A 9928-nucleotide genomic window follows, 5' to 3' on the forward strand; every position below is an offset into this window, starting at 1 on the left:
CAAAAATCCTGGCTCCACCCTTTCAGTATTTGGTATCTGAAGGCTAATACTGCATCTCCTGTCAAGCCTTCACTTTACCAGACCCAGCAAGCCCAGTTCTTCCAGGCTCTCCTCAAAAGTCTCATTTTCCAGGCCCCAGCCATTCAGGGGCCCACTGCTGGACTCACTGAAGCTTATCTATAGCCCTGGTCTACCAAGTGACCAGAAACAGATACAAGTGCTCAACAAGTACCAAATAATCAATTCTCCTTAATCTCCTGGTCCTCAGTCTATGTTTAAGCTTTGGTGATCCTTTTACTTTGCCTGCAGCTCCCAAGGACCCACACATCCCTTCCACTAGAGCTGCTTCCCCGACAGTCTGCACTGCGCAGGGGATGCATCCACAGTTAATGGTTTCAAGGCTAAGTAAACTGGAATCATCTCACAAACAGCTGAGCTCCAGTGACTCAGTTTACTTAAGCACAAGCTCTTATAAGGGTGTGCAGTGAATTACTACATAGTGGAGGTCAGTGGTAGACAAAATTGTCAACATTTTTCTGCTCCAAGACAGGAACTTCCTAGTGTTGTGTGCACTGGCTATTAGCTATTAGAAAAGTAGCACAAATCTTGCAATTACCTCCTGGCAATATAGGAAAGAGCATTTATACTTACATCTTGGCTAAGTCCTGAAAAAGTCTTCTGAAGCTCCTTGGCAAATTCCAAGTTATGTACTACTTCATCATATTTCTCTACTGCCTCCTACAAAGCAACAGATAAAAATGAATTTTTTTTATGCTTAAAATTACTGGTTGCAACTCAATTCCCTTGTACTGAAATCCTCATTGCGGACCAGTCATTTAGTGTGTATTTCTCTGAAATTTTAACTTTAAGATACTATGTCTGTAGGTGGTATTTTAAATCATTGACCCATAACTATCTGAGATGTGCAGCACAAAGTCAGTCACACCACCAGACAGATATCCTACAAGCTTGCCTGTATTAGACTTTCCAGGCAACAGCTTTTACAATACTTGGTATACTAATGTTGATACAAGAAAGCCTGGATACAAGATGTTGTGGGGTTTTTTATTTATTTTTTTATTATTATTTGTTTGTGTTTTTTGTTTGCTTTTTTAAATTTTGTTGCCATAAGTCTTGGCAACCACAGCTAAACAGGTACTTAAAACCAGACACTGATCTGACAGCCCAGTAGGAATACAGGAGACAAGTTCAGCACAGATCTTCTACTCTCATGCTTAACTGAATGCCTTCCCAGATAATTTGTACAAACTCTAGAAATACACAGGGCAAGTCATAATTTAAGAAAAAAAGTCTTTAAAATTTAGCTTTCCCAAATAAAGTCACATTGCTGTCTTCACTACTGGCTTTAACCAATATTTTACTAGCTAGTCTTCAAAAAGACTAACTGCAGTAGATTATTAATTGCATTTTGATATACCCTTTTTTTAATGAGTCATTCATTTTTATAAGCTTCCCTGACAGCTCTCAAGATAACAAAATGGTATAGTTCAGACATGCTGCCCATATCCTCACACCATAAGGCATGCCTGGGAAGTAACAAGTTAAGTTTAATTTCAGTTGTTCACATGTGCTTTACACTCAGTTTGGTTTGTGCTCCTGACATGGTATCAGAAGTTTTTCTGTAACAGGCTTTTCCAAAGCAGTGCTAGCACCGAGTATTTCATCAGTGCAGTGACAAAGGCTTAACCTACTGCCCCATTAAGACTTGGGACATCTGCAAATTCCGTATGTGTTCCTGAGCAACTGGAAAGCAAGTTATATGTTCATTTGTTCAATTAGTTTGATTGCTTAGTAACTTTTGTAGACTTGTTTGTAGCATACTAGACAATGGCAGGCCTAAATCCTACTCAACACGTAGTACATGTGTTACTGTAAATCACTCACCTGATAATTTAAGTTGTCTTCACACAATTTATCAAGTAACTTTTAAGTGTTAATTAGCAAGTTCACTTAGCACTTGGCAGAAGGACTTCTAAGACCCTGATGTCCACACATTTGAGGAAGGCTCACAAAGTAACACCCACAGCTTACTAAGCAGTAACTGTTCTTTAAAAAAGCAAATTTCAGAGTAAAACTCCCTACCTGAAAACACCAAGAACAGTTACCACTGCTCTGATGACAAGCTATAACTCAGCCTGCAGGAAAGCAACAGCTTTTTTCTGTCACACCTGTTATTAACATTCATTAACAGCATGCTGGGGGAACAGTACTGAGGAAAAATCTGCTCAGCTTGCAAAACAGCACAATATTGCCAGTATGAGCATTTAACTTGCTGGAAGCTCCTCATTTTTGAAACAAATGGTTCCTAAAGTGAGGCTAGCACACAGTAGCTCTGGCAGGCATGCACCAGAAGTAATTACAGCTTAATCCAAATTGTTTGCAAAACAAGTTCATCACCAGATGTGCACTTCTTCCACTGTGTTAGAAAATGAAAACTACAGATGGCACTTCAGTTTCTTTAGGTAAGTGTTAAGCTGTATGAAGCTCTACTCTAGCTTCAATTTGTATATACACCAGAAATTTGCATCTGAAAGTTTTAAGTGTAGTATTTCTGTACATTAACCACTGAAACAGGAGGCTTCCTAAGATTATTAATTACATATTGAGTGTATATGTGCTTCTTCAAGTCATCTGAACAGTCTGACTACCACCTTCCAGTTCACTAGCAAGACTGAATCTAATTCCACATTTTAAAAGCCTGAGATACACCAGAAACTGAGATAAAGATACTAACATTTAAAAAGTGAAGCTCAGCTAGGAATACTAGAAGCTAGTAACCGAGTCAATGTCATTTTCCAAAATTAGTGCTGCTGATGCATTTAAAAGGAAATGCATCTACATAACCCTTCATCTTTTTAGTGCCCCACATCTTAATTTCACTTTCACCTAACAGCTTTTCACAGTCCAGGGCATATATACCACAGTGGTCAAATTCAGATGTAGGTTTAAAGCATATTCCAGACTAACCCAATTTACACAGAATACTGTTAAATAGTCTCACTGTTCGTGGCAGAAAGCAGATTGTAAAGAATACCTATGATCTAACCACAAAAGATTCCTGCCCACCTGATTCCAGACTGAGTTTACAGGAACTGAAAGGTCATCATCCTACTTCAAACCATCAGGTTTCATCAATTTACTTTTGCACTTGAGATGGCGAGAGGCTACACCACATTTTGCTGCTAAGTGCTAAATGATCATTCACTCCAATAGGTCTGCTTTTAAGCAGCAAGTTATCATTTCCCCTCTTATCCCATTTATGTCTAGCTCTCTTCCCAAATGATTCAGAGTAAGAAAGTACTACTTGTGTTCTCATGCTGCTGCACTGTGATAAAACTAACACTGAATGAAATATTTTTCCAGCTGGTTCGTTAGCAGGATCAGCACTGCCACTGAAGTGTCAGTACCTTTCATCACACAATTATTCTTTAGCACGTGTGCAGTACATTTCAAAAATGTGACTCCTGGATGGCTGGAGCAATAAACCCTTTGGATTATGTGACACTGCCACTCAGATGCACTAAGTAGTAATAGCTTTCATGTTACAGAAACTTTGTTTCAGTTATGGAATCCATTCGAAAAATGAAATGAAAAAAAGCCAGAAGCCTTGTCAGTTATGTTAACAGCTACTTGTAACCAACCACACCCTGCAGCTAATGCACAATTTCAAGTGACACCTGTTAATCAAGGAGTCATGAGGATTAATAAGCTACCTCAGAATTCTTGAGGTTTGGGTTCTAACACTGCACTACTAATACAGATAAGCTGCACACAGACACCTCATTACGAAATAAAGGTGCAGGAGCACCGAAGCTGAAACCCTACAGAGCAAAGATAAGCAAGGACCTTCTACTACTTCATTACACAACAGGAAGGTTAAAGCAGGAGACAAAGCTCATGGGCTAAATGTTCAGCTTAATTACCAATAATTTGTTCATTTGCTTTTGTGAAAGATGCCACTGCAAGCCTGCAGGCACTGCTTCTGTAAAACCACACCACCATCTCCTTCAGGAACCTGTCCTTTCTGACACACTGGAAGGTTTTGAGGCCCTCAGCTCATGCATAAAGCAAGCTTACCAACTGGTCTTGATTGAGGACTTCCCCCTTCTTCAGACGATCTTTGTAGTCTTCTAGTTTGAGCTGCAAAAAATTCAAAGGACAATTTTATATTAATTTCTGTCTAATGTGAACTATGGGGTATGAGTGAAGTTATATATTCTTTCTGTATTTTAAGTCATCCACATACTGCAAGAGAATAAAAATTTTGCTGCTTCCTTTTGTTGTTAGGAGAAAGGAACACAAGGTTTTGCTATTGCCTTTGATTTGGCAGTCTTAGCCTGCAGGACTATTTCCTTTCCCTGTTATCGATCTTTCAGTTCTTACTTGAAACCTTTGTTTCATTTAAGAAATACTAATGCATTGATTCAAGACTTTTAAGGGGCTCCAAATAAATCTAGTGTCCTTATTTTAAGTTAAGACTTGTTTAGCTTTTCCAAGTCCATGCTGGAATTCAGTTGTATTACCCTTGAATATTCCCTCTTAATTCTCCAAAACATGTCTTGCAAAAATTTGGTTTCAGTTACATCAAGATTCTATACCACTATTCCCTAAGAAAGTGGACAAGGGTCTTCAGGGAAGAAACAAGATTTATTTCCAGTATACTAAAACAGTTGTTAAATGCTGATGTAAACAATACAAACCTAAACTATTAGGTATTGCAAGCTTCTTTATACACACAGGGTAAAGGAAGGGGAGTTCACTGCCATGAAATCAAATACTGCTTCATTTGTGTATCTACAGAATTTCACTGACAGTACCTACAGAAGCCTAGGACTAGAAATACTTTCTACTCATTTTATGTCACATTTTCATTTGCTGGTGAGGCCACACTGTCATTCATGCGAAAATCAAAGATATCAGAGAAATTCACAACAATACCCTGGACAGAATTAGAATACAACACAAAGTTGGTTAATCACACAAAGAAAACATGCTTGTCTGACATTATTCAAAACTACGGCATGATGCATGACATGAGACAGCAGTAATACCGCATCTCCTGAAGGAGGATCAAATCCCCTAACCACATGGCCAGAAGTCTGATCTACTCCTTCTCCTCACCCAAACACAAAGCTCTGCAGACATTTAAAGAAACACAATATATTCACACAGCTGCTTTACTTGTGATCCTGATCCAGTCCTAAAAGCAATGGCACAATTATTCTTTCATCTCACAGAAAAGAGTACTTTCCCAATTAAAAACCACGCACATAGCCTTCAGTCACCTGCCAATCAACTGAAAAACCTTGGAATGCAGAAGTCTGAGTAACTATAGCCACAACATTTTAGGTGCATCATCTAAGTTATTATTCTCATTAACACTCTTTTGTCTCCACAACCTCAGAAAAGCAGAGGCCAAAGCAAGAGAGCAGGGTTTGGAGGATTTGTATATACAAGCTTTCTAATGAACAATATTTGTCTGTATTTAAAATATATAAGTCAAATATTTATGCTAAGAAGGGCAATAAATATTTAATATAAACTGACGAGTTTTTTCCACGAGTCAGAGGAAGCACTCTTCTAATTTTCAATTTTACAAACAATTCTACATCCTAATATTAAATTAATGTAATTGATGAAAGAAATAGTATTTCTGCAATACTATAAACCATCTTTAAATCAGTTCCAAGTTTGTTTTGAACTGTTTCAGTCTGGAGAAGCATCTCCAGTTTTGATCAACATATATTTGATTGCTATATACACACCTAACCGTATTCCAGATAGTAAAAACAATTGCAGTAATATGTAATGAGCTCTACAATTGGCAGCTTAAATACCGAAGAGAACGAAGTTACCTTCTTTTTCTCGATGTTCCTGATCTTGTGTTTGAGGCAGATGAGCCCATTGTCGATGTACGTCTCGTAAGCCTGGGAAGGAGTCGCCGCCGTGCTCAGCGCGGACTGCAGGGGGCTGGCGGGTGCCGGGCTCTCCCCAGACGGGGTCACCTGCTGCTTGGCCGCCTTCATCCTCTTCTCCTCCCCTTCCTCCGACCGGCCTGAAGGTGATGATGGGCGATGAAAAGAGGCTTGGGAAAGCTGCACCATTGAAATGGATGGAGCTGCAAAGAAACTCCTTTTATTTAGCTCTCTGTCTCACCTCCCTCCCCTTTCTCAAATTACATCTTTTCTTACCGTACATTCAGAACACATAGCCACAAAACTGAGCCTCAATAAGAACTGGTCGCAATCTTTCACTCTTCTCCCTCCCTTTCAAAAAATCTGTGGCACGAATTTCAAAGCAAGGCAAACTTCGTATTGTTCAAAGCCTCCCCACCCATCCAGACACCATAAATCCTTTATATAGGCAGAATTAGACAGCACAGGGGATGATTCCAGAAACCCAATACAGTGACCATATAAAACTAGGCAGGTTTCCTGCACACATCACCCACAAGGGGAAAAAAAAAAAAAAAACTGCAAGCAAGCAATTGCAAATCACGCCGCCAGCCTGGCATCCGGGCTGCAGCCTGAATGAAGATTTCGAAGTGGAATGCCTGAAGGCATAGCCCCCCTTCTCTCCCAAACCCATTAAATCAGTTTTACCCTTTCGTGACCTCTGCAGCAGCCCAACCGAGAACTTAAAAATGTATCATTCGGGAAAAAGAGGGATGACAAAAGAAAAACGCTGAATAAAGCAAGCAGCACGCTCAGCTACAAAAGCACCATCCCTCCGTGAGGAGCCGGTCCCTGCCTACACCCCTCCAAAAGACGTGCCTGTGCCACGGCAAGACACCAGCTTCCATGGGAGGGGCTGTAACCTTGAGCAGAGAGTTTCTGCAAGAGATGCTCCGCCACCCTCATTTTCACCTACTTACGGACACCTGCTCCTGGAAAGCAATGACACCACAATTCTGCCTGCCCGCCGCCGGGGAGGCCGCGCCGCACCAGCCCCGCGGGTGAGGGGAGGAAAACCTGCCTCCCCACGGGACACCCCCGCAGCGCTCAGCCCTCCATCCCGTCCTTGCCAGGGATGGGCAGGGGAAAGAAGGGCACGGCCGCCGCCGCTCCCCGAGCAGGGCGGCGGCGGAGAAGGAGGAGGGAGAAGAGAGCAGCAGCAGCTCCTTCCTGCCGCGGGATTCACCTCCTCCTCCTCCTCCTCGGCTTCCTGCGCCCGCTGCGGCGGCCGGGCTGGGGGGACCGCGGTTGGTCAGCCAGCTGGTCCCGCAGCGCCTCGCCCGCTCCCGCCTCCCTGCTCACCTCGGTGCCCGCACACGCTCAGGCCCGCCCCGCCGCCCGCCCCCCGCCTCATATAGCCGCGGGGCGGAGCGGGGCCGAGCCGCTCCCCGCCCGGCTCCCAATGGCCGCCGCCGCCCCACCTCCTCGCCCGCCCTCCCGTGGGCGGGCACCGCGGGACGGCTCCCGTGAAGGTCGGGGCGTCCCGCCCGGGTGCCGCGTGTGGACGGTGTGTCTGGGATCGAGGAGTCAGGCTCTCGGGACGGGGCGGCCCGGGGGAGTGGGGCTGCCGCTCGCTTCGCAGGGAAGGGACGCGCGGCCCGTGAAGGAGAGGGTGGCACGGCACTTGCGAAGCCACGATCTGCCCTCAAGTCGCGCGTGTCGCGGCAGCCTCTCACGACAGCCAGGCCAGGACAGGCTGGCTGCTCTCTCCGAACAGCGAGAGGTCTCGTCGTCCCGGTGCAAGGGGAACCCCCCGGCCTCCGCCTGCTCCCAGCCCAGGGCCCTGTCGTGCCCTTTGGGTAACGCGGATGGCCGTGTAACAATAAGACAAGTGCCTGTGAAACCACCTGGAGGATTCCTCTGAGCGGGTGCAGAGTTCCTGGAGGAGACTTGCGGGACTGTGGGTAACCTTATGTAACAAAAATGTGTATGTCTTCTAAAAATCACTGAAGTAGGTTGGAAAAGACCTCTGAGATCATCAAGTCCAACCTATGACTGAACACCACCATGTCAACTAGACCATGGCACTGAGTGCCACGTCCAGGGATGGTGACTCTACCACCTCCCTGGACAGCTAATTACAATATCTAATCTGCCTTTCTGTGAGGAAGTTCTTCCTAATGTCCAACCTGAATCTCCCCTGCAGCAGCTTAAGACTATGTCCTTTGTCCTATCACTGGTTGCCTGGGAGAAGAGACTGACCCCTGTCCTGTCAGGGAATTGTAGAGAGCAATAAGTTCTCCCCTGAGCCTCATCTTCTCCAGGCCACGCACCCCCAGCTCCCTCAGCTGCTCCTTGCAGGACAACTCAGTGCAACCCAAATGAAACCCAACCATGTAAACACTTGATAACTAGTAAATGCACTTAAAGTAAAAAAAAAATAATCACAACAAACAAACTTTTGTTAAACTCCACACAAGGTGCCAAAGGTTAGAAGACTAGAGAAAACAGATCTTCTAAAGATCAGAGGACTGAGCTGGAATTCTGTTTCCTGTGTTTCCGTTTTTGTGGCCAGTACCTCAAAAAGACCAAGAAATAATAACACAAGTTCATAGCAATCCTAAAAGTTGTGAAAGTTATGAAAGTAGAGACATTTTGAAAGCAATAAAAATAAGTCAGTGAGGAAGGATTGCAGAGAGAGGTTTTACAGAATACAAGAAGTGTTTATGCACTACACAGGATGGATAAGAGAACTGGAGAGGAAAGGTTTGTACAAAAGAAAGATTGTATTTAAAAGCAGAACAAGCAAATGATAAGTGATTCAAACAATGAGAATTCATGGAGTATCACAGAATCAGATTCAGCCATATGCAACCACCTGTAGCATCCCCAGTCTTGCCACTTCTCCTGGTTTAGTCACAAGTCTCAAAATACTTTATTTTTCCTATAGCCCCGGCCCCTAGAATGAGGTCATTTTATGAGGCAGTTTTCATGACTGAGAAGAAATGCTACCGAATAAGATACAGCTTGTGTCTCAGATCAGCAGTGTACACTGAGAGTCCTTCCAGTAGATTCATGTTCTTTGTGTGTTTTTTTACAAAGCTAGCACTGATGGGATAGATCTTTGCAAAGTAATTATAAAACGAATTATCAATTACTGCATATATATGAATAATAAGTCATAATTAATGTTCATACACCCGGGAATATTCTATGTCATAATTACAGCTGGCAAACTGCTTTCCTAGTGCACTTCTACAATTAAGAAATTGTATAAAAGAGAAAAAAATTGTAAAGAAAAGTCATACAAGCCAAATCCATATTTAAAACCAAAGGATGTTTGAATTTCCTTTTAAAACAAGTATAGAATATCTGTTTGAGACTTCTGCTATATCATTTATAGTATAAATATGGTCTCTAGAGCACCGTAAAGAGTGTTATTAATGAGGTAAGTTCAAGCTCACTGAAGTTAGGAGATGCCAGGATTAAGCACAACCTAAATTAATTAGTTTAATTCCATTTTGCAGATCCATTGTGAGATCATCTTTAAGTAGATGATCGTAGGTTATTATAGTCTAGTCACACACTGATCATAGCTATGAAGTCTCAGACACCCAGCATTCCCAACATGGGGATCTGTGCCTTTTACTCCAGGATCAGAAGGGGATTACACTCTGATGGCTGAAGAAAAATGTTCTGTTCTTTTTTCGTGTTTGACTGATTCTGCTCATCCCCTCTCACTGGGACTGCTCTAATCTTTCCAAGTCCTAGCAGTTTATCCCACTCTCATATTTCCTGCATTCCTATTTCCACCCCAGAACCCCAGGCTCAGTCTTTCTCCCCAGGTCTGAATGTTGTCCAAGTCACAGGCTCCTTTTGCCCACAGTTCCAAGCCTTTGTTCAACCACTTACAGTCTTTCCACACCTGACTCTTTATCCAGCCTACCAAAACCATTCCTAATCCCAGTGGCATCCAGCATCAGCCTGCCTTCCTGCAGCTACAGTGGGCCAAC

The 9928-nt window shown here is 43.2% G+C and overlaps 1 protein-coding gene across 6 annotated transcripts in view; it reads right to left on the bottom strand.

Moving 5' to 3' along the window:
• The window catches only part of CAPRIN2 (caprin family member 2), a 34718-nt gene extending 27426 nt beyond the window's left edge, over positions 1–7292 (bottom strand). For 3 of the 6 annotated variants that reach the window (XM_027894623.1, XM_027894622.1, XM_027894620.1), the window contains exons 1-3: positions 5877–6880; positions 4099–4161; positions 652–738 (exon numbers count right to left, since the gene is read on the bottom strand). In XM_027894623.1, the coding sequence (XP_027750424.1) occupies positions 652–738; positions 4099–4161; positions 5877–6125 (399 nt within the window). In that variant the 5' untranslated portion in view covers positions 6126–6880. The other 3 variants (XM_027894621.1, XM_027894624.1, XM_027894625.1) reach the window with 3 other exon arrangements.
• Between the last annotated feature and the right edge of the window lie 2636 nt (positions 7293–9928).

The sequence above is a fragment of the Empidonax traillii genome, unplaced genomic scaffold, assembly GCF_003031625.1.
Source record: "Empidonax traillii isolate 1590-97213 ecotype Southwest subspecies unplaced genomic scaffold, ASM303162v1 scaffold434:size946695, whole genome shotgun sequence".
NCBI lineage: Eukaryota > Metazoa > Chordata > Aves > Passeriformes > Tyrannidae > Empidonax > Empidonax traillii.